Genomic DNA, 25,997 nt, shown 5'->3' with positions numbered 1-25,997 from the left:
TTTCCAGCAACACATTTTCAGCTCTGATCTCCAGCATCTGCAGTCCTCACTTTCTCCTACAAGTGACAATATATTGAATAAATAAATAAACAAACCAAAGCCAAGTTGTAGGGATTTCCAAGCAGGTGGATACTTTTTTTGACACAACAATGTATTCAAAGATTTTAAAGCAAAAATGGGGGATTAAAGAAGGGGTTGTAATTTTTGAAGGATGGACAGGTCAAAGCTTCGTCTCGTGGATGAAAACTAGAGAGAAGGGAATTCACTTCAACCTGTGCAGTCAGCAGCTCAGCTTATTGACAGTTTCTCATGGAGCCATTGCTCCACTGTGGTTTCCAGATGTGAATGTTTAGCAGTGTGAGAGTAGTCAATTTATAATGAATTTGAATTTCATTAACAGGTGGATGAAGATGAGCCACTTTTCCTCAGCCTGATCAGTGATTTGTTCCCGGGCATACAGTTGGATAGTAGCACCTATGTGGAACTGCAGGCTGCTGTAGCCAATCAGGTAGAAATAGCAGGATTAGTTAATCACCCACCCTGGAATCTCAAACTTGTTCAGGTAAATGCACTGAGTTATTTAATATTTCACTTAAAGCATATACCATATACATCAAGTTTTAAACAATTCTTTGAGATATGAAAGTCAGTGTCAACAGTAACATTTGCTTATCCCTAACTGACCTTCAATATTCTTTTACTATTTATGAATCACTATATTTTTTCAAATTTACTGAACTGCTGCACATTTAGAAATTTATGACACAATATTCTTGAAATGTGAATAGCATACTCTTATTTTAATGTAAATGTATCTCAATTATGTTAAGGTTTCTTAATTTAAACTAATTAGTTAAAAGATAGATAAATGTGAGGTGCTGTATTTTGGGAAAGCAAATCTTAGCAGGACTTATACACTTGATGGTAAGGTTCTCGGGAGTGTTGCTGAGCAAAGAGACCTTGGAGTGCAAGTTCATAGCTCCTTGAAGTGGAGTTGTGGGTAGACAGGATATTGAAGAAGGCACTTGGTATGCTTTCTTTATTGGTCAGGGTATTGAGTACAGGAGTTGGGAGGTCATGTTGTGGCTGTACAGGACATTGGTTAGGCCACTGTTGGAATATTGCATGCAATTCTTGTCTCCTTCCTATTGGAAAGATGTTGTGAAACTTGAAAGGGTTCAGAAAAGACTTACAAGGATGTTGCCAGGGTTGGAGGATTTGAGCTACAGGGAGAGGTTGAATAGGCTGGGGCTGTTTTCCCTGGAGCTTCGGAAGCTGAAGGGTGACCTTACAGAAGTTTATAAAATCATGAGGGGCATGGATAGGATAAATAGACAAAGTCTCTTCCCTGGGGTGTGGGAGTCCAGAACTAGAGGGCATAGGTTTAGGGTGAGAGGGGAAAGATATAAAAGAGACCTTAGCGGCAACTTTTTCACTCAGAGGGTGGTATGTGCATGGAATGAACTACCAGGGGAATTGGTGGAGGTTAGCACAATAGCAACATTTAAAAGGCATCTGGATGGGTATATGAATAGGAAGGGTTTGGAGGGATGTGGGCCGGATGCTGGCAGGTGGGACTAGATTGGGTTGAGATATTTGGTCGGCATGGACGAGTTGGACAAAAGGGTCTGTTTCCATGCTGTACATCTCTATGACTCTATGACTCTGAAGCAAAACTGTAATGTTCTCATTTATTAAGTTACAATAAAATGCAGAGGTCCGATTTTGGGGTAGAATAAAATAATAGAATGATAGAATGGTTACTGCATAAGAAGATGCCATTTGTCCAGTCATACCCAATGCAGCTCTTGGCAAGTTCCAATCCCCCATGTTTAGGTGTAGCCTTGAAAATATTTTCTCTTCAGATAATTATCCACTACTCTTTTGAAACCATGATTGTGTCTTCCTCCACAATGTCAGGCAATGTGTTCTAAAACCTAACCACTTATGGGTTGAAACTTGATTTTCCCATGTTGCATCAATTTTTAGATTTCATCTGAAATCAATGTTCTCTGGCTCACATTCCAAATGCCAATGAGCATTGTCTATCTTGATTTTCTCTGTCCAGCCTCTCAAACAGTTGAACACCTGTAATAAATTGCCTCTCAACTTCTTTCCTAAAAAGACCAACACCAGCAGTCTAACCACTCTGATCCCTGGAATGATTCTTGCAAATATTTTTTCAGAATTCTCTCTTATCTCTTGGTATAATTTCTGAAATGTCGTGGCCAGAACTATGCACAATATTCTAAATGGAGCCATAGTAGTGTTTTAGAAAGAATCATCATAATTTCCATTGCTGCTGTTTATGATGTGGAGGTGGCACTGTTGGATTGGGTTGTACAAAGTTAAAAATCACATTAGGTTTTAGTCCAACCTGTTTATTTGAAAGTACAAGCTTTCAGAGTGCTGCTCCTTCATCAGGTAGCTAGTGGGGCAGTACATTGGACACAGATTTATAAGTAAAAGATCAAAGTGTCATACAACTGATACGATGTATTAGACAAACCTAGATGGCTGTCAAGTTTTCAATCATTGAGAATCGGGATGCACGTTTCGATTGATTAATATGTAACACTCTAGCGGTCAAAGACATTCAGCCTTGGATCTTCAGGCGACTGTCCTCCAAGGCGGACGTCGGGATACACAACAATGCAGAGTTGCAGAGCAGAGGCTGATTACCGAATTTGGTACCTATGAGGATGGCCTCAACTGGAATGAAGGTCTTTTGCCCGAAACGTCGATTTTGCTGCTCATCGGATGCTGCCTGAATTGCTGTGCTCTTCCAGCACCACTGATCCTCAACTGGGATCTTGGATTCATGTGACACTACAGGTGAACGAACACACACACACACACACAACACACACACACACACACACACACACACACACACACACACACACACAAAATTCCTACTTTGGAAATAAAGTCCATCCCATTCCAGATGGGATACAGACACACTCTAACCTCACACCTTTAATGCGTTGTCTGAGCTAAGAATTTACCTATTTTATACTGATAAAACCTTAAGTTATCGCTGGGCAGTGACTTGAAAGAAGTTCTGGGATTTATATATTAATCAATCAAAACTGCAAACCCCATTTTAAATGATTAAAGACTTAACAGCCATCTAGGTTTGTCTAATACATCACATCAGTTGTATGACACTTTGATCTTTTATTTATTTGTGCATCCTATGATCCTGACCTGCTAGCTTCCTGATAAGTTGAGTTGAGTTGAGGGGGAGGGGGAGGGGGAGGGGGAGGCACGGTGGCTCAGTGGTTTCACAGCACCAGGGTCCCAGGTTCAATTCCAGCCTTGGATGACTGTCTATGTGGAGTTTGCACATTCTCCCTGTGCCTGCGTGGGTTTCCTCCAGGTGCTCCGGTTTCCTCCTACAGTCCAAAGATGTGCATTGACCATGCTAAATTGTCCATAGTGTTCAGTGCATCATTCAGAGGGAATGGGTCTGGGTGGGTTACTCTTCAGAGGGTCAGTGTGGACTTGTTGGGCCAAAGGACCTGTTTCCACACTGTAGGAAATCTAATCTAAAAAATTGAATTGAATTGAATTTATTGTCATGTGTACCGAGGCACAGTGAAAAGCTTTGTCTTGCGAGCAATACAGGCAGATCACATAGTTAAGTAGCATAGATAAATAAATGATAGGTAAACAGCGGCAAAAAGACAAGTACAGGTATGTTAAGAGTTTGTGAGTCCATTCAGTATTCTAACAACAGTAGGGTAGAAACTGTTTCAAAAACGTCTGGTGCATGTGTTCAGGCTTCTGTATCTTCTCCCTGCTCAAAGGTGCAGTGCTGTGAAAGCTTGTACTTTCAAATAAACCTGTTGGATTGTAACCTGGTATTAGGTGATTTTTAACTCTGTTTATAAGGCATTGAAACCTGTATGTCTTATTAATAATTTATTTAACCTGCACCACTATTTCCAATAATTTCAGCACACATAGTCCTGTGCATAGTCCTGTGTCACCATGGATTTACGAAAGTTGTCATATTTGACAATCCAGCTATAGTTTTTGACATTACTTGTAACAGGGGTACAGCAGTGTTGTATATTTGGATTTTCAGAAGGTTTTTATTAAGATCTCATGCACAAATTTAGTACACAAACATAAATTGCATAGGATTGAATACCACTGTGGATTGAAAATTGGTCATCAGACAAAGTAGGAATAAGCAGGTCATTTTGAAGATGACAGATTGTTATCTTGTACACAATCTATATACTTGTAAAGGAGATAAATTAAAGCCCCTCAAAAGAATTATCCCAAGAGTAGAAGATCATGGTAAGAGGGGCTGAGAGCTATGTCCCAGTAACCTTCCCTCATCTCACCAGTGAAGCACAATACTAAGCCTAGGAATCTGAAAAGGATGGTGAAGGTTTTACAATCAGAGGCTGATTACTTAAAAAGAAAGGAACTCCCACTAAGACAATGGAAAGAAAATCAATAGACATGTTTCATGATATAAAACCCTTTACAGTAACAACGAGCTGAAATCAACACAATTCAAACAGTAATTAACAAAAAGAGAGTACTTGGGGTACTTTGAAAGTCAGTGCAACAAAGGTATGCTTTACATTGTTACAAGCAATTGAATTGTTCTGAGGACAAAGTAGAACCACATGTAATCAGATGTAAGCTGTGCAGTTCTGTCACATCCAATCATGAATGGTGGTGACAATTTAACAACTAACAGGAGAAAAAACCTGCACTACTATCATGGTCCTCATCAATGTTAAGCCAGAATTATCAAATGGTTGATTTTGAATTATCTAGTAATAATAGAATCAGGAAATTCCACACCATTTGGTTAAAGATTTTAGTTAAATATATCTGATAGACCAGAGGGCCTCATGGATGCCCAGTTTAGAGATCTTAGATCTGCTCAAAGTCTGTCACATGACACAATGGATAATCCTCAATTTAAAGAAGACTTTGTCTCTGTGATGACTGTGAGGTGGTCTCTCCTACCAACACAATCATTTGTAGATAGATCTGTGGTGGATTGGTGAGAACACGGTAAAGTCAACATTTCCTCTTGTTGGCTCCCTCACCACCTGTTGGAGACCCAACCCAGCAGTAATGTCTTATAGAAATTGACTAGCTCAGTCAGTAATGACCTAGCTACAGATCCACTTCAGTTATCCTCAGTGATTCCAACAAATCATGTTCAATGTGGAGGAGTACTGATTCATCAATGAAGGAAACACAACACATTGTAATCAGAGGAGGTTTCCTTGCCCTTGTTGTTTCAGAGATCATAAAATTTCGAAGGGTTCAGACTTAATTTTGGGGGCAGCTCCCTGCTGACTGTACACAACTAAATGAGATACTGCAGAACACTATAGTTCTTGGCTCAATGATAGTGAAAGAACAGTGATATATTTTTAAACTGGGGTGATGAGTGAGTTGAAGGGGAACTTGCAGGTGGTGGTGTTTCCATGTACGTGCTGCTGTTATCCTTCGAGATGGTAGTGGTTGTGGGTTTGAGGGGTGCTGTCTAATGACCTTTGGTGAGACTGCAGCGCATCCTGCAAATGGTACACGCTTCTATTATTGAGCATCGGTGGTCAAGAGAGCGGATGTTTGTGAATATGGTAACAAGCGGGCTATTTTGTACCATGTGTGTTGTTGGCAAGCAGGGAGCACTCCATCATACTCCTGATTTATGCTTTGTCGATAGTGGACAGGCTTTACATTATCAGAAAGTCAGTTACTCACTGCAGTATTCCTAACCTCTGACCTGCTCTTGTAGCTACTGTATTTGTTTGGCTAGCCTGATCAATGGTAACCCCCTAGGACAGGGGTGGGGAACCTGCGGCCTTAAGGCTACATGTGGCCTTCTAGGCCATTGTGTGTGGCCTTTTGAATGAATCCAAATTATGCAGAACAAATCTTTTATTTTTTATTAATATGTTTTTTTCATCCTTTATTATTTTTATTTTAATCTTAAAATGAATGTATTTAAAATACCAGAGAGTAAAAGAAAATTCAACAAAATAATCTTCACAGACTGACCGCCACAATTTTAAAAATGTGAATTTTGAAGAATATATAAAAGTTTCTTGGATGCGGCCTTATTAGATTACAACTAACATAATGTGGCCTTCCAACATGAAAAGGTTCCCCACCTCTGCCCTAGGATATTGATAGTGGGAGATTCAGTGATGGTAACACCATTGAATGTTAAGGGGTGATAGTTAAGTTGTCTCTTATTGGAGATTGTTACTTCCAGGCTTTTGTGTGACACAAATGTTGCTTACCTCTCTTCAGCCCAAGTCTGAATATTGTGCAGGTCTTGCTGCACTTGAATATGGACAGCATTAGTACCTGAGGAATCGCAAATGGTGCTGAGCATTATACCAACATCATTGAACATTGCCATTTTGAACCTTTTGATGTAGGGTAGACCATTGATGAAGTTGGTTGGGCCGAAGGCAGTACCCTGAGGAACTCCTGCAGAGATATCCTGGAGCTGGGATGACAGATCTCCAATAACCATGACCATCTTCCAATGCGTTAGGTACAGCCTAACCAAAGAAGAGATTTTCCCCTGATTCCCATTGACTCCAGTTTTATCAGGATCCTTGATGCTACACTTGGTCAAAGCCCCTTGAAGTCAAAAGCTGTCACATTTCGAATCAGCACCTTTGCCTGTGTTTGAACCAAGGCTGTAATGAAGTCAGGAGCTGAGTGGCCCTGGCAGAACCCAAACTGGGTGTCACTGAGTAGGTTATTACTGAGCAGGTGCTGCTAGATAGCACTGTTGATAACACCTTCTTTAACATAACTGATGAATCACAAAATGAGTAAGCAGGTACAGCAAGCAATTATAGCAAGTATGTGGAAGGCAAATGGAATGTTGCTGTTTAACGCTAGTGGAATGAAATATAAAACATAGATGTTTTTATAAAGCTTTATGAAATGTTGATAAGAGATCATCTAGAATACAGCTTTTGTATCTGTATTTAAGAAGTATTTCAGACTACGTTCATGTGACTGGGATGGTATATTAACTCATGAGAAAGCATTTAATAGGTTGAATTGGCATTGAGGTTTAGAACAAGAGTTTTTTTTTTAAAGAGTTGTGAGTCTCCAGAATTCTCTTCTTGAGAAAACAATAGAGGTAGGATCACTTAATGCTGTTAATGTAGTGGGAGATGGATTCATGCTGAACAAAGGTTATTTGGGGATAGGTGGGAATGTGATGTTGAGACCATAATCATATCAGCCATGATCCTATTGGAGGATGATGCAAAATAAAGAGGCAGGAGGGCCAACAGATACTCACAATTTGCATGTATGTCTCAAAAAGCCAAAGAATTGTAGATGCTGGAAATCTGAAACAAAATCAGAAATTGCCAGAAAAACTCATGAGATCTGACAGCATCGGTGGAGAGAAATCTGTGTTAATGTTTCGGGTCAAGTGACCCTTCTTCAGAACTCCTTTCTGTCCACCAATGCTGCCAAACCTTCTGAGTTTATCCTGCAGTTTATGATTTTGTATATATGCCTGTTCATGTCACCCCTTTTTACCCAGTTTTACGGCTCGCATATTGGAAGATCAGGGAAAATTAATCCATTTATTCAGAATGAACCCAATATATTAATTGTAGCATCGAGCTCTGTATTGAAGAATAACCATTACCAATGGACAACCATTTGCCATCAGTGCTTAACATAAAACAACAAAACTGCATGAAATAATTTCACAGAGGCTTGTTTACCCTGACTATATTTTTATTCCATGCATAGCATTTGTGAGAAACCGTTTGTCATTTTCCTATCTTAATTGTGAATCATTATTGTGTGGAATTGGGGTTTTTGAAGTTTAAGTTGCATAGTAGTAGATTAAAAATATTTTCATTTCTCTGCATTTCAATAAAGTTGTGTGTTATAAGAAATTGAGTTATTTTCTGTTAATGACAAAACCTGCTGTGAATTCTTATAAACCATGGAAACATTGCATCAGTATTTACTGTAGAAAAGGATATGGAAGATATAGATTGTAGGGAAATAGATGGTGACATCTTGCAAAATGTTCAGACTACAGAGGAGGGAGTGCTCGATGTCTTGAAATGGGTAAAGGTGGATAAATCCCCAGGACCTGATCAGGTGTACCCTAGAACTCTGTGGGAATCTAGAGAAGTGATTGCTGGGCCTCTTGCTGAGATATTTGTATCATCAATAGTCACAGGTGAGGTGCCGGATGACTGGAGGTTGGCTAACGTGGTGCCACTGGTTGAGAAGGGCGGTAAGGACAAGCCGGGGAACTAAAGACCGGTGAGTCTGACCTCGTTGGTGCGCAAGTTGTTAGAGGGAATCCTGAGGGACAGGATGTACATGTATTTGGAAAGGCAAGGACTGATTAGGGACAATCAACGTGGCTTTGTACGTGGGAAATCATGTCTCACAAACTTGATTGAGTTTTCTGAAGAAGTAACAAAGAAGTTGATGAGGGCAGAGCGGTAGATGCGATCTATATCGACTTCAGTAAGACGTTCAACAATGTTCCCCATGGGAGACTGATTAGCAAGGTTAGATCTCATGGAATACAGGGAGAACTAGCCATTTGGATACAGAACTAGCTCAAAGGTAGAAGACAGAGGGTGGTGGTGGAGGGTTGTTTTTCAGACTGGAGGCCTGTGACCAGTGGAGTGCCATAAGGATCATGACTTTTTGTCATATATGTAAATGATTTGGATGTGAGCATAAGAGGTATAGTTAGTAAGTTTGCAGATGACACCAAAATTGGAGGTGTAGTGGACAGCGAAGAGGGTAACCTCAGATTACAACAGGATCTTGACCTGATGGGCCAATGGCTGAGAAGTGGCAGATGGAGTTTAATTCAGATAAATGCAAGGTGCTGCATTTTGGGAAAGCAAATCTTAGCAGGACGTATACATTTAATGGTAAGGTCTTAGGGAGTGTTGCTGAACAAAGAAACCTTGGAGTGCAGGTTCATAGCTCTTTGAAAGTGGAGTCACAGGTAGATAGGATAGTGAAGAAGGCGTTTGGTATGTTTCCTTTTATTGGTCAGAGTATTGAGTACAGGAGTTGGGCGGTCATATTGTGGCTGTACAGGACATTGGTTAGGCCACTGTTGGAATATTGTGTGCAATGCTGGTCTCCTTCCTATCGGAATGATGTTGTAAAACTTGAAAGGGTTCAGAAGAGATTTACAAGGATGTTGCCAGGGTTGGAGGATTTGAGCTATAGAGAGAGCTGAATAGGTTGGGACTGTTTTACCAGGAGCCTTGGAGGCTGAGGGGTGACCTTATAGAGGTTTACAAAATTATGAGGGGCATGGATAGGGTAAATAGGCAAAGTCTTTTCCTGGGGTCGGGGAATCCAGAACTAGAGGGCATAGGTTTAGTGCGAGAGGGGAAAGATATAAAAGAGACCTAAGGGGCAACATTTTCACACACAGGATGGTATGGGTATGGAATGAGCTGCCAGAGGAAGTGGTAGAGGCTGGTCCAATTGCAACATTTAAGAAACATTTGGATGGGTATATGAATTGGAAAGGTTTAGAGGGATATGGGTAGGATGCTGGCAGGTGGGACTAGATTGGGTTGGTATATCTGGTCAGCATGGACAGGTTGGACCGAAGGGTCTGTTTCCATGCTGTATATTTCTATGACTCTACAGAATATTCAAATAGGTCATTCAGCCCTTTGGAGTCTGATCCACCATTCCAACACATTCTTTAAAGCATTCAATGTTTTAGTCTCAACTATTTTCTGTGTCATACATTTGCCTAGGCTGGCCACTCTCTAGGTGCAGAAAATTCTCATCTCAGTCCTAAATGTCCTACGGAATATTTTTAGTCTGTGACCCCTAGTTCTGGATTCCTTGATCGTCAAAAACATCCTTCCTGTCACAATTTTACAGGTTACTGTGAAATTCCTCCTTATTCTTCTGAATTCCAGTGAATATAGTCCTAATTAATCCAGTCTCTCTTCATGCTTTAGCCCTGCCATCTCAGGAATCATTGTCCTGAACAGCATTCAGTCAAGTAAATTGGTCTTCTTTGTGGTCTAATTGGAATTTTTATGCATTTTGGAGACGGTGTTGTGGAAAAATCAGGCATGATTATTGGCAGATTGTCCCCAGTTAAGTTGAATCAAATACTTGGGACCTCATCCAGGATCTTTTGAATAATGTTAATGTAGGATTGAATGTGGAATCAACATAAGTGGGTCGACAGGATAGTGAAGAAGGTGCTTGCCATTTTTGGTCAGTGCATTGAGTATAGGAATTCAGAGGTCATGCTGTGGCTGTACAGAACATTGATGAGGCCATTTCTGAAATACTGCGTGCAATTTTGGTCTCCCTGCTATAGGAAGAATGTCATAAAACTTGAAAGGGTTCAGAAAAATTTACAAGGATGCTGCAAGGGTTTGAGCTAGAGGGAGAGGCTGAATAGGCTGGGGCTATTTTCCCTGGAGCATCGAAGGCTGAGGGATGACCTTACAGAGGTTTATAAAATCATAAGGAGCATGGATAGGGTAAATAAACAAGGTATTTTCCCCAGAGTGAGTGAGTGTAAAACTAGAGGGCATTGGTTTAATATAAGAAGGGAAAGATTTAAAAGGGACCTAAGGAGCAATGTTTACACACAGAGTGGTGTGTGTATAGAATGAACTGCCAGAGGAAATGGTGGAAGCTGGTTCAATTACAACAGTTAAAAGGCATCTGGATGGGTTTAGAGGGATATGTGCCCAATGCTGGCAAATGGGACTAGGTTTGTTTAAGATATCTGGTTGGCATGGACGAGTTAGACCAAAGTTTCCGTAGTGCACATCTCTATGACTGTATAACTGTAAGTGGTAAAACATAAAAAGACAGATACCAGGTTTCTGATAACAAAATAAGATGTTATCAGAATTAGTTCAAGCAATCCTACAGTTGGAACAGGATTTACAGGAAATATCAAAAATCTGATTGGAATTGGCAAATAAATTCGAGGTAGGATTGCCTCTAATTTCTACAGGCTGGCCACTCTCTAGGTGCAGGAATGTAGCTTGACAGTCCTTGAATTAAAAACCGAAAAAACTGTGGATGTAGTAAAGAAGGCAGAAATTATTAAAATATTGATAAAGCATATGGCTTTATCCATCAGTGGAAATAGAGGATGATTCAGGTCTTCAATATGGTGAGTCACTTGACTTAGCAAAATTTCAATTCCATTTGAACAATTGAACATGAAAATCACTGAGGCAGGTTGAGATACAAAAAATAACTTTTTAAAAACTGGGATATGGAGATAAGAAAACTTTGAGTTTTAAATTCAGAGAGAAAAGATGGCAGTGCTGGCAAAGTAAGTAGAGTTTGCACTCCTGAGCCTTTCTGCTCCAGGTCAGCCGCATCCTTCTTTCTCTTTCCTTTTTGTCCTCTTTCTTTTTCTTTTTCTTTTTCTTCATTTTGTTTCTTGTCAGTGGTGGAGGAGGTGTCATTGCTGGAGGTTGGAATGGGACTCATGGCAAAGTCTGTGAGACAATGGCTACAGTAGTGGCTCGTGGTTACAGTAGCCCCAGAGCAGGGATTCCTAACAATGTCAGCAAGATGATGGCTGCATGGTGGGTCTGGAGCAGGGATTCCTAATGATGTCAGCAAGATGGTGGCTGCAGCTATGGCTGTGTGGTGGGCCCAGAGCAGGGATTCCTAACGATGTCAACAAGATGGTGGCTGCAGCTATGGCTGCATGGTGGGCCTGGAGCAGGGACTTGTAACAACATCAATGAGGTGGTGGCTGCAGAGCTGGGGACTCCTGGGGCATTGGTTGGACCCAGAATGGGGACTCATTGTAGTGCGGAGATCAGAACACCTTACAGAAACCCTGGAGAGCTTGAGAAAACCCAGTGTTGTGCTTGACAAGAAGGACTGTAAAGATGACCATCATTTCTTATTTTTCTGTTCTCGTATTTGCAGATTATATGTTTGTAGATGATATAAAGGTAGGTTAAGGGGCAGGCAGATTTAAGGAGGCCGGGAGGCTGCAGAAAGGCTTTGACAGGTTAAGAGTGTGGGCAAAGAAGACGAAATACAATGTGGGAAAGTGTCAGGTCATGCACTTTGGTAGGAAGAATAGAGGCATGGACTATTTTAATAAATGGGGAGAAAATTCAGAAATCTGAATTGCAAAGGAACTTGGTAGTCCTAGTCCAGGATTCTCTCAAGGTAAACTTGCAGGTTGAGTCAGTAGTTCGGAAGACAAATACAATGTTGTCATTCATCTCGAGAGGAACAGAATATAAAAGCAGAGATGCACTTCTGAGGCTTTATAAAGCTCTGGTCAGACCACATTGAGAATGTTGTGAACAAATCTGGGGTCCAAACCTCAGGAAGATTGGATGTAGATTTGCTCACTGAGCTGGAAGGTTCATGTTCAGATGTTTCACCACCATATTAGGTAACATCTTCAGTGAGGAGAAAGTGAGGTCTGCAGGTGCTGGCGATCAGAGCTGAAAATGTGTTGCTGGAAAAGCGCAGCAGGTCAGGCAGCATCCAGGGAACAGGAGAATCGACGTTTCGGGCATAAGCCCTTCTTCAGGAATGATTCAGCCAACATCTTCAGTGAGCCTCAGGACAAGCATTGCTGATGATTCCTGCTTTCTAATTACATGTTTGGGTTTCTTTGGGTTGGTAATGTCATTTCCTGTGGTGATATCATTTCCTGTGGTGATGTCATTTCCTGTTCTTTTTCTCAGGGGGTGGTAAGTCAGGTCCAAGTCAATGTGTTGTTTGTAGAATTTTGGTTGGAATGCCATACTTCTAGGAATTTTCATGCATGTCTGTGTTTGGCTTGTCCTAGGATGGATGTGTTGAACTAGCCACAAAATGACATGACCTTCTCTTACTAATATCCTTACATACAGGTGAGGAAGGACACCAGTTCAATTGGGACAACATATCCATCCTAAGACAAGCCAAACATAGACACATGTGAGAATTCCTAGAAGTATGGCACTCCAACTGGAACTCTATCAACAAACACATTGAATTGGACCCGATTTACCACCCCCGGGAAAAGAACCAGAAATGACATCACCATAGGAAATGACATCACTAGCCCAGAGAAACCCAAACATTTACATCGAAACCAGGAATCATCAGCAATGCTTTGTTCTTAGGCTCACTGAAAATGTTCCCTAATATGGTGATGAAACATCTGAACATGAACCTTCCAGCCTCAGCGAGCAAACCTACATCAGAACCTCAACCTGAGCTACAAATCTTCTCAAAACTTGCTCAGGAAGACTGTATTGGTCCTGGAGCCAGAGGAGATTCACGAGAATGATCCCAGGAATTAAAGGCTTAACATATGAGGAACGTTTGAGGACTCTGAGATTATACTCAATGGAGTTTAGAAGGATTAAGGGGAAATCTGATTGAAACTTGCAGAATGGTCTGGACAAAGTGGACTTTGGGAAGATGTTTCCATTGGCAGGAGAGACAAAGACCCGAGGGCACAGCCTTAGAATAAAGGGAAGGCCCTTTTGAATGGAGATAAGGAGAAACTTCTTTAGCCAGAGATTGGTGCAACTGTGGAATCCATTGCCACAGAAGGCTGCGGAGGCCACATTATTGAGTATATTTAAAACCGAGATAGATAGACTCTTGATTGCCAAGGGGATCAAAGGTTACGGGGAGAAAGCAAGAAAATAGGGTTGAGAAACTTATCAGTCATGATTGAATGGCAGAGCAGACTTGATGGGCTGAATGACCTAATTTCTGCTCCTGTGTCTTATGGTCTTCTGGTCTTATATTTTTCTATCAATTGAACAGAAGATGAAGCTCTATTAGAGTAATTTCCTTTATTCAATTTGTAATCCACAATGGTGCCGGATTATGGCAACAAAACACTTTTCACTGTATTTTCCCAAATACATTTTAGAATAGAATCATTCATTCAAATATTGATATATTTTACACAGTCCACACTACTGAACAGCAAGTGTTGGAGGTCTTAAAAGAAACATAAATGTGGATGAATTTCTGGGACCTAATCAAGTGTATCCCAGGACATTGTGGGAAGTTAGAGAAGTAATTGCTGGGCCCCAGCTGAGATATTTGTATCATCTACAGCAATAGGACTGGAGGATGGCAAATGTTGTGCCTTTATTTTGAAAAGGCTGTTAGGAGAAGCCTGGGAATTATAGACTTATGAGTCTGACATCAGCAGTGGGTAAGCTTTTGGAGGGGATTCTGAGTGATAGAATATACGTGCATTTGGAGAGACAAGACCTGATTAGGGATAGTCAGCATGGCTTTGTACGTAGGAAATCATGTCTCACAAACTTGATTGAGGACATAGCTAAAAAGCTTGATGAGGGCAGAGTGGTAGATGTTGTCTACATTGACATTAGTAAAGATTTAGACAAAGTTCCACATGGTAGACTAATCAGTAAAGTTAGATCACTTGGGATTCAGAGAGAGCTTGCCAATTGGATATAAAATTGGCTTGACAGTAAAAGACATAGGGTGGTAATGGAGGGTTGAGTTTAGGACTGCAGCCCTGTGACTACTGGTGTTCTGCAGGGATTGGTGTTGAGTCCACTTTTGTTTGTAATTGTGATTTGGTTGAGAATTTAGGAGCATGGTTTAGTAGGTTTGTGGACGACACCAAAATTGGGGTAGTCAACAGTAAAGAAGGTTATCTAAGATTACAAAGGAATCTTGATCAATTGGATGAATGGGCTGAGGAGTGGTAGATAGACTTTAATTTAGACAAATATGAGGTATTGCATTTTGGTAAAGTGAACAAGGGTGGAACCTATACTGTTAATGGTAGGGACTTGGATAGCATTGTCGTACAGAGAGACCAAGGTGTTCGGGTACATAGTTCTTTGAAAGCTGCATCATAGGTAGACAGGGTGGTTAAGAAGGGAGTAAGCATGCTTGCCTTCATTGCTCAGACCATTGAGTATAGGTGTCGGGACATCATGTTGAGGCCAGATTTTGGAGTACAGTGTACAGTCCTGATGAAGGGTTCCTGCCTGAAACGTCAATTTTCCTGCTCTTTGGATGCTGCCTGATCTGCTGTGCTATTCCAGCACCACTCTAATTTTGACTCTTATCTCCAGCATCTGTAGTCCTCACTTATGCCCTGTACGGTTCTGGTCACCCAGTTATGGGAAGGATATTATTAAATTGGAAAGGGTTCAGAAAGGACTTACCAGGACATTGCTGGAACTGGAGGGTTTGAGTTATAAGGAGAGGCTAGATTGGTGGAACTTCTTTCACTGGAGTGAAGGTGGTTAAGGGGTTACCTTACAGAGGTTTATGAAATCATGAGGGGCATAGATGAGGTGAATACTAAAGGTCTTTTCCTCGGGTGGGTAACTTCAAAGACATGTGGATAGGATAGGTTTGGAGGAATATGGGCCAAACCCAGGTAAATGGGACTAGTTTAGTTTGGGAACCTCTTTGGCATGGAGAGGTTGGACCAAAAGGTCTGCTTCCATGCTTTCATACTTTATGACTCTAAAAGAAAGAGAATTAATGAACTTTTCAGGAGAGCCAAAAGGAGAAGAAAATGGAAAAAGAAGAGAGAGATTTGGAATCCAAAAGTGATGCAGTTTCAAAAAAGGGAGGTCATATGTTTACAAAGACTTTCATGGAGAAAGCACTCACCATCACCTAAACTCCAGTCGATAAGTTTAAAATTTTCCATTATTTGAGGAAAAGACTGTGGAGGTTTTTTTTTATATGTTAGTTAAGCAATATTATGAGCTTAAGCCTCTAATTCTGAGATGGTTTCAGTTTTACTTGGCAATTTGAGAACCAGGAGAATCCATATCAGGATTTTTGACTCAGTTAAGATGACTGGCAAAGGCATGTGACTTTGGTTTAACCCTTAATGAAATGCCGAGAGACCATTTGGTATGTGGGATTAATTATATAACCATGCAAAAGAGCCTACTAGCTGAAGCTCAATTGGACTTCAAACAGACACTGCAACTGGCTTTATTATTAGAAAATGCGGCAAGTGGAGCATGTGGGTTGCAGGGTATTCTAATAGAAGTGGACACAGTCGCCAGTCTGACTGAGCTTGGGGAGCACCACTCCGGTGAAGAGAATTGCTTAGCCTCACTCAGGGCATATCCTCAACAAAGGGACTGCAGGTCAACCCACAACAAAACCTCAAAACAAAGCCAAGCTTCGGCCAAACTGTTAAAATTTTGTTCAGGACCAGGGCTGCCAAACCGTTGTAGTTGCTGCTGGTATGCGGCCTCAGGACAGCTAAAGAGTCCCACTAGACCTAAACTGAATAAGACAACTCAGAGTCCAGTATCCAGGAGAGTGCACAGCCTGGAAAGCCCATTTACAACTAATTTGGAACAGTTAAGTTGCTTAGCCACATCTAAATCAGAACCAATCAAAATAAACATCTGGTTTTAAATAGTCACCCAGTTTACGTTAGGGCCCGGGTGTCCTTGGAGAAGGAGCACGCGGTGTCGACCAACACCCTGGAGTTGTTCAGGGAGAGGTGGGCGCCGCAGGGAGTGGAGTGCATCATTTCTCCCTCCAACTCTATTTTGATTTAGTCCCTACCCTCCCCTTCACTGTTTTGATCACACAGCACTGCCCTTTGATGTGAAGGGCAGTGTTTGTCACTGGCCACCCGGGTGTTTTCCTATCTTCCTGGTGGTGGAATTTGAATAAAGATTCGTACACTTTGTGTCTTTCACTGTGTCTCACCTCTGCACACACACACCATGGGTGCTGGGGATAAAATAAGCACTACCGCACTTAGGTGGTAGTGTGGGGGTTAAATTAAGAAAAAAAAAGAAAAATAAAAAAAAAATAGTCACCCAGTTTACGTTAGGGCCCGGGTGTCCTTGGAGAAGGAGCACGCGGTGTCGACCAACACCCTGGAGTTGTTCAGGGAGAGGTGGGCGCCGCAGGGAGTGGAGTGCATCATTTCTCCCTCCAACTCTATTTTGATTTAGTCCCTACCCTCCCCTTCACTGTTTTGATCACACAGCACTGCCCTTTGATGTGAAGGGCAGTGTTTGTCACTGGCCACCCGGGTGTTTTCCTATCTTCCTGGTGGTGGAATTTGAATAAAGATTCGTACACTTTGTGTCTTTCACTGTGTCTCACCTCTGCACACACACACCATGGGTGCTGGGGATAAAATAAGCACTACCGCACTTAGGTGGTAGTGTGGGGGTTAAATTAAGAAAAAAAAAGAAAAAGAAAAAAAAAATAGTCACCCAGTTTACATTAGGGCCCGGGTGTCCTTGGAGAAGGAGCACGCGGTGTCGACCAACACCCTGGAGTTGTTCAGGGAGAGGTGGGCGCCGCAGGGAGTGGAGTGCATCATTTCTCCCTCCAACTCTATTTTGATTTAGTCCCTACTCTCCCCTTCACTGTTTTGATCAAACAGCACTGCCCTTTTGTCACTGGCCACCCGGGTGTTTTCCTATCTTCCTGGTGGTGGAATTTGAATAAAGATTCGTGCACTTTGTGTCTTTCACTGTGTCTCACCCCTGCACACACACACCATGGGTGCTGGGGAAAAAATAAGTACTACCGCACTTAGGTGGTAGTGTGGGGGTTAAAAGAAAAAAAAAGAAAAAAGAAAAGAAAAAAAAAGTCACCCAGTTCTAATGGAGGTCAACAGTGGCATGGCTGTTTTGGTGATCGCAGAAGCAGTCTTTAGCAAATTCACCCTAGAGGCCAACACTTAAGTTTGCACTTAAGTTGGTGAGACTGCAAACGTATACTGGGGAACCTGTACACATTAAGGGTACAACTTCAATTCTGCTGTCTTGTGAGGAGCAGCTGGTTCAGTTCCCACTGATTTCAGTAAAAGGCTCAGGTCCAAGCTTGATAGGGTTACTTGTTGAGAAAGATTCACCTTGATTGGCTCAACATTTTTTGATTAGAAAATGACTGGGGTAAGATATGCATGCATTTGGAAAGATGGGGTTTGATTAGGAATAGTCAGCATAGCTTTGCACATGATAGGTAATGCCTCACAAATTTGTTGGAGTTCTTTGATGAAGTGTCCAGTAAGGTTGACAAGAGCAGGGTGACAGACGTAGTCTACATGGATGTCAATTAGGCCTTTAATAAGGTTCCATATGGTAGGTTGCACTGGAAGGTTAGATTGCATAGAATCCAGGGGAAGTTGGCAAATTGGATACACAGTTGGCTTGATGGTAGGAAGCAGAGGGTAATAGTGGAAGGATGCTTGTCGGACTGGAAGCCTGTGACTAGTGGAGTACGTCAGGAGTCAGTGCTGGGCCCATTGCTGTTTGTTACCTATATCAGTGATTTGGATGAGAATGTACAAGGCAAGAATGTACCCAGTGGATGTGGTCTATCTAGACTTTCAAAAGGCCTTTGATAAGGTGCCACACGGGAGGCTGCTGAGCAAGGTGAGGGCCCATGGTGTTCGAGGTGAGCTGCTGGGATGGATTGAGGATTGGCTGTCTAACAGAAGGCAGAGAGTTGGGATAAAAGGTTCTTTTTCAGAATGGCAGCCGGTGACGAGCGGTGTCCCGCAGGGTTCGGTGCTGGGGCCACAGCTGTTCGCATTATATATTAATGATTTGAATGAGGGAACAGGGGGCATTCTAGCGAAGTTTGCCGATGATACGAAGTTAGGTGGACAGGCAGGTAGTACTGGGGAAGTGGGGAGGCTACAGAAGGATCTAGACAGGTTGGGAGAGTGGTCCAGGAAATGGCTGATGGAATTTAACGTGAGCAAGTGCGAGGTCTTGCACTTTGGCAAAAAGAATAAAAGCATAGACTACTTTCTAAATGGTGAGAAAATTAATAAAGCCAAAGCACAAAGGGATCTGGGAGTGCTAGTCGAGGATTCTCTAAAGGTAAACATGCAGGTTGAGTCCGTGATTAAGAAAGCGAATGCAATGTTGTCTCATATCTCAAGAGGGTTGGAATATAAAAGCAGAGATGTACTACTAAGACTTTATAAAGCTCTGGTTTGGCCCCATTTGGAGTACTGTGTCCAGTTTTGGTCCCCACACCTCAGGAAGGACATACTGGCACTGGAACGTGTCCAGCGGAGATTCACACGGATGATCCCTGGAATGACAGGTCTAACATATGAGGAACGGCTGAGGATACTGGGATTGTATTCGTTGGAGTTTAGAAGATTAAGGGGAGACTTAATAGAGACGTACAAAATAATACATGGCTTAGAAAAGGTGGATGCTAGGAAATTGTTTCCGTTAGACGAGGAGACTAGGACCCGTGGACACAGCCTTAGAATTAGAGGGGGTCATTTCAGAACAGAAATGCGGAGACATTTCTTCAGCCAGAGAGTGGTGGGCCTGTGGAATTCATTGCCACGGAGTGCAGTGGAAGCCAGGACGCTAAATGTCTTCAAGGCCGAGATTGATAGATTCTTGTTGTCTAGAGGAATTAAGGGCTACGGGGAGAACGCTGGTAAGTGGAGCTGAAATGCGCATCAGCCATGATTGAATGGCGGAGTGGACCCGATGGGCCGAATGGCCTTACTTCCACTCCTATGTCTTATGGTCTTATGGTCTTATGATTAGTAAGTTTGCTGATGACACTAAAATAGGCGGTATTGTGGACAGTGAGGAAGATTATCAGAAATTACAGCAGGACCTTGATCAGATGGGGAAGTGGGCCCAGAAATAGCGAATGGTGTTTAATATGGATAAGTGTAAGGACTTCCATTGTGGAAAATCAAGTCAAGGTAGGAGTCTTATGGTGAATGTTAGGGCCTTAATGTGAGCAGTGGAACAAAGGGACCATGGAGTTCAGGTACACGATTCTTTGAAAGTGGAGTCACAGGTAGACAGGGCAATGAAGAAGGCTTTTGACACACTGGCCATCATCAGTCAGGGCATTGAGTATAGAAGTGGGTAAGTTATGTTGCAGTTATACAGGATGTTGGTGAGGCCGCAGTTGGAGTATTGTGTTCAGTTTTGGTCATCTTGTTATAGGAAGGATGTTATTAAACTAGAAAGAGTGCAGAAGAAATTTACAAAGATGTTTGCAGGACTCAATGGTCTGACTCACAGGGAGAGGTTGAACAAGGTAGGATTTTTTTTTGAGAGCATAGGTACCTGAGGGGAAATCTTATAGAAATGTATTAAGATCACAAGAGGCATGGATAAGGTGAATGCACTCAGTCTTTTTCCCAGCATTGGGGGATCAAGGAGAAAGGACATTAGTTTAAAGTGAGAGTGGAAAGAATAAAAGGAAAACTGAGGGGAAACTTTTTAACACAGAAGGTGGTGTGCATATGGAATAAGTTGCCAGTAGATGTGGTTGAGGAGGGTACATTAACAATATTTAAAAAGCATTTGGACAAATACATGGATAGAAATGGTCCAGAAGGATATGGGCCAAGTGCAGGGAAATGGAGTTAGCGTGGATGGACATCTTGGTCGGCATGTACAGGTTTGGGCCAAAGGGCCTGTCTCTATGCTGTAGGACTCTATGACTCTATGACTGCCTGAGTGAAGTCCTAATTAAATGCCTGGAAGTTTTTCAGAAAGGTCTGGGGACTATCAAAGAAGCCAAGGTCACCTTGCATGTTGACCAGGAAGCAATTCCATGATTCTGCCAGGCCTGCCCAGTGGTATTTGGCTAACAGGCAAAAGTAGAGGCAGAAATCAGAAGGGTTAAAAGCAAAAGATTCATCAAACCAGCCCAGTTTGTGGATTGGACAGCATCGATCATACTGATTGTGAAGCCTGATGAGTTGGTTCATCTTTGTGGGGATTTTAACAAACTGTGAACCCCTTTTCACAGCTGGATAAATACCCAATTCCTCACAAAGAGGATTTATATGCAAGGTTGGCAGGGGACTGTCTTCGGTGAAGCTTGACATGAGACATGTGTACCTGAAATTGTGGGTAGCTGAGGATCCCTAGATATATGCTACAATTAATAATCATAGGATTTGTACTAATATACGAGACTGCCATTTGGGGTGTCACCAGCCTGTGCAATATTTCAGCGGATGATGGAGAACATTTTACAAGGTATACCCCAGATTGCCATTTATCTAGTTGACATGCTAATAACAAGGAAGACCAATAATGAGAACTTAAAGAACTTGGACACAGTCCTTAGACATTTCTGGATTAGTGGTGCTGGGAAAGCACAGCAGTTCAGGCAGCATCCGAGGAGTAGTAAGATCGACGTTTCGGGCAAAAGCACTTCATCAGGAATACAGGCAGAATGGCTGAAGGGTGGAAAGATAAATGAGAGGAGGGTGGGGGTGGGGAGAAAGTAGCACAATGTACAATAGGTGAGTGGGGGAGGGGATGAAGGTGATAGGTCAGGGAGGGGGGGGGAGTGGATAGGTGGAAAAGAAGATAGGCAGGTAGGACAAATCATGGAGAAAGTGCTGAGCTGGAAGTTTGGAACTGGGGTGAGGTGGGGGAAGGGGAAATGAGGAAATTGTTGAAGTCCACATTGATGCCCTGGGGTTGAAGTGTTCCGAGGCAGAAGAGGGGACGTTCTTCCTCCAGGCGTCGGGTGGTGAGGGAGTGGTGGTGAAGGAGGCTCAGGACCTCCACGTCCTCGGCAGAGTGGGACGGGGAGTTGAAATGTTGGGCCACAGGGCAGTGTGGTTGATTGGTGCGGGTGTCCCAGAGATGTTCCCTAAAGCGCTCTGCTAGGATGTGTCCAGTCTCCCCAATGTAGACAAGACCGCATCAGGAGCAACGGATACAATAAATGATATTGGTGGATGTGCAGGTAAAACTTTGATGGATGTGGAAGGCTCCTTTAGGGCCCTGGATGGAGGTGAGGGAGGAGGTATGGGTGCAGGTTTTGCAATTCCTTCGGTGGCAGGGGAAGGTGCCAGGATGGGATGGTGGGTTGTAGGGGGGCATGGACCTGACCAGGTAGTCACGGAGGGAACGGTCTTTGCGGAAGGCGGAAAAGAGTGGGGAGGGAAATATATCACTGGTAATGGGGTCCGTTTGGAGGTGGCGGAAAAGTCGGCGGATGATTTGGTTTATGCAAAGGTTGGTAGGATGGAAGGTGAGCACCAGGGGCGTTCTGTCCTTGTTACGGTTGGAGGGGTGGGGTCTGAGAGCGGAGGTGCGGAATGTAGACGAGATGCGTTGGAGGGCATCTTTAACCATGGGAAGGGAAATTGCGGTCTCTAAAGAAGGAGGCCATCTGGTGTGGGTGGAATGTGTTGGTGAAGTTGATGAATTGCTCAACCTCCTCGCGGGAGCACAAGGTGGCGCCAATGCAGTCATCAATGTCGCGGAGGAAGAGGTGGGGAGTAGTGCCGGTGTAATTCCGGAAGATGGACTGTTCTGCGTAGCCAACAAAGAGACAGGCATAGCTGGGGCCCATACGGGTGCCCATGGCTACCTCTTTGGTCTGGAGGAAATGGGAGGATTCGAAAATGGAATTGTTAAGGGTGAGGACCAGTTTGGCCAAATGAATGAATGTGTCAGTGGAAGGGTACTGTTGGGGACATCGGGAGAGGAAGAAATAGAGGGCTTGGAGACCCTGGTCATGGCGGATGGAGGTGTAGAGGAACTGGATATGCATGGTGAAGATGAGGCGTTGGGAGCTGGGGAAACGGAAGTCTTACGCCAGCACCATTAATCCAGAATCTGGTTTCCAGCATCTGCAGTCATTGTTTTTACCTTAGACATTTCTCCCAAGCAGGTGCACACCTTAAAGGTCAAAATGTGTATTCTAGGCACCCTATGTGACTGACTTGGGTTACAGAGTCGAGAAGTTACACCTGTTGGAAGATGGAGTGAGGGCAATCAAAGTGCCCCGGTTCGCACACCTGTACAAGAGCTTAGGTCTTTCCTTGGGCTGATGCATTATCATGGAACATTCATACATAACCTGGCCTCCATTCTTGCACGTTATATCAACTCATTAAAAAAAGGGTCAGCCTGAAAATGGTCACGTGGCCAAACCATAGCTTTCAAGAAAGTGAAGAAACAGCTATCATCACCCATGGTATTGGCGCATGGGTGAGACTCGATTGAGTTGGGATATCTGGCCGGCATGGACGGGTTGGACCAAAGGATCTGCTTCATGCTGTACATCTCTATGACTCCAATAATGGACCACAAACCCCTGCTAGGTTCACTTAAAGAGGACAAGGGAATGCCACCCATAGCTTCAGGCTGAATTCAGTGGTGGACTTTAATTCTAAGTGCGTATAATGACAAGTTTGAACACTATCCAGGAGGCCGAGTAGCAAATGCAGGTGCATTGAGCCACCTCCTGCTGCCAGATACACTGCTGGTAGTACAGCCAGTGGAAGAGTCCGGAGTCATTTAGATTTTCTGGATGCAATTCCAGTTACAGCTGACAATATCAAACTATCAGACACAGAAAGATCCAGGTCCTGGCAAAACTGAAACAAGTTGTGGTGATGAGAGAAACCAAAGAGCCATCACAATCAGAATTGAAGCCTTTTTGGACCAGAGAGACGAGATCACTGTACAGGATGACATATTATTATGGGTTGCAAGTGTGGCTGTCCCGAGCAACGATCACTGTCAGACCTGAAGATGTAGGTGAGAATTTATGTATAGTGGCCAGGATTGAATGCAGACATAATCGCATAGGTGGGGCAGTACCCAGAGTGCTAACAAGGGCATAAATTACTGTCAGCGGCTCCCCAACATTCATGGGAATGGTTGGGTAAACCCTGGACTTGGTCATATGCAACTATGCAGGTCCTTTCATGGTTTCAATGTTCTTAGTCATTGTTGATGGCCACTCAAACTGGTTGGACATGCATAACATTCATTTGTCAAACACAAGGACGATAACAGATGGCAGACCTAATTTAGTGTAGCAAAGTGTAAGGTGCTTTACTTGGGAAAAAAATAATTCAGAAGCACAATATAAAAGGGTTCAATTTGAAATGGAGCAAAAGAAGAACGTGCGATGTTCTAGGGAGAGGCTGGGGATTGGAACTAGGTAAATTACATCTTTGGAGCGCCAGTGCAGGCATGATGCAGAATGGCCTTCTCCTGTTGTGTCACCATTCTTTGATTTTCTAATTCTGTGATTTGTATATGTATAAGCTCAAATATCTACCCTCCACCTTCCCCAGTCTTTCCAGTGCAAAGTTACACAATTCTGAATTGATGTCTCCTTTCAGCTGTATGAAACAGCCAGGGTCCGTCATGGGCTGATGACATTGGGACCCAGTGGCTCTGGGAAGACATGTGTAATTCGTACTCTCATGCAGTCACTGACTGAATGTGGAGCTCCTCATCGGGAAATGCGCATGAATCCTAAGGCTATCACTGCTCCACAGATGTTTGGGCGACTGGATCCTGCAACAAATGACTGGACTGATGGAATCTTCTCAACACTTTGGAGGAAATCTATCAAGTCAAAAAAAGGTACCGGCGGCTTTGAAAGTTAATGAAATAAATGATTCACTTTTGGGAAATGAATAAAATGGATTAGATTCAAGAGAATGAAAATTAGTTCAATTTGCAAACAATTCATAATATCAAAAAAATGGTTAGGAATTAGGTATAAAACTTTACTCTGAAACTTCTGGGTTTTGGTCGTTATTAGCAGCATACTGCAAATTTCCAACACACATTATACCACAGTGAGCAAATAAAGAGTCTAAATTTTATTCATACAAATATAAAGAAGCCAATAAAATTCATTATATTCTTCATGAAGAACGACATTTGATAATAGCATTCATTGCTATAACATAACAGTGACTCCTGTAGTGGATCTCATTCGTACCGACTGCTTTTGTTTTCCTCTTTTTATTTATCTTGCTTGTTTTCTAACTTATTCATCTCTCTTACCACTGATTGTAGCAAGAAATCCATCATGAACTTGTGTGAACCCAGTGTGGACCACATCGCAATGGTGAGTGGGCCCAGTGTGAACCTTGTGGTGACGTTGAGTGGGGTCAGTGCGGAACTCGTGATGATGGCAAATAGGCCCAGTGCGGACCTCTTGGTGACGGTGAGTGGGCCCAGTGTGGACCTTGTGGTGATGGTGAGTGGGCCCAGTGTGGACCTCGTGGTGATGGTGAGTGGGCCCAATGTGGAACTCGTGGTGATGGTTAGCGCACCCATTGCAGACCTCATGAAAACGGTTAGTGGGCACAGTGCGGGACTCATGGTGATGATGAGTGGGACCAGTGTGGACCTCATGGTGACAGTGAGTGGGCCTGTGGGGAGGTCATGGTGATGGTGAGTGAGACCAGCACAGACCTCATGGTGACGGTGAGGGAGCCCAGTTCAGACCCCGTGGTGAAGATGTGTGAGCCAAGTGCGGACCTCATGGTGACAGTGAGTGGGACCAATGTGGATCTCGTGACGGTGAGTGAGTCCAGCGTGGATCTCGTGGTGACGGAGTGTGGGGTCAGTGCAGACCTCATGGTGAAGGTGAGTGGGCACAGTGCGGTCCTTCTGACGATGGTGAGTGGGGTCAGAGTAGGCCTTGTGGTGACGGTGAGTGAGCCCAGTGCGGATGTCGTGGTGATGGTGAGTGGGTGCAGTGGGTACCTCATGATGATGGTGAGTGGGCCCATTGTGGACCTTGTGGTGGTGGTGAGTGGTCCCAGTGTGGACCTTGTGGCGATGGTGAGTGGACCCAATGTGGACCTCGTGGTGATGGTGAGTGGGCCCAGTGCAGACCACGTGGTGATAGTGAGTCGGCTCAGAGTGGACCTCGTAGCGATGGTGAGTGGTCCCAGTGTGGACCTCGTGGCGATGGTGAGTGGTCCCAGTGTGGACCTCGTAGCGATGGTGAGTGGGCCCATTGTGGACCTTGTGGCGGTGGTGAGTGGGCCCAGTGTGGTCCTCGTGGTGATGGTGAGTGGGCCCAGTGTGGACCTCGTGGTGATGGTGAGTGGTCCCAGTGCGGACCTTATGGTGATGGTGAGTGGGCCCATTGTGGACCTTGTGGCGGTAGTGAGTGGTCCCAGTGTGGACCTTGTGGCGATGGTGAGTCCCAGTGTGGAACTCGTG

The 25,997-nt window shown here is 43.4% G+C and overlaps 1 protein-coding gene across 1 annotated transcript in view; it reads left to right on the top strand.

Moving 5' to 3' along the window:
- LOC122540182 (dynein axonemal heavy chain 8-like) overlaps positions 1-25,997 on the top strand; it is a 1,370,012-nt gene that overhangs the window by 833,781 nt on the left and 510,234 nt on the right. The window contains exons 49-50 of the mRNA XM_087976825.1: positions 401-562; positions 24,149-24,395. Of these exons, the coding sequence (XP_087832951.1) occupies positions 401-562; positions 24,149-24,395 (409 nt within the window). The remainder of the gene's footprint in view (positions 1-400; positions 563-24,148; positions 24,396-25,997) is intronic.

This window comes from Chiloscyllium plagiosum, unplaced genomic scaffold (genome assembly GCF_037043375.1).
Source record: "Chiloscyllium plagiosum isolate Xiang-an unplaced genomic scaffold, Cpla_swu_hap1 HiC_scaffold_3, whole genome shotgun sequence".
Taxonomy (NCBI): domain Eukaryota; kingdom Metazoa; phylum Chordata; class Chondrichthyes; order Orectolobiformes; family Hemiscylliidae; genus Chiloscyllium; species Chiloscyllium plagiosum.
This window is presented reverse-complemented; position numbering and strand designations above follow the sequence as displayed.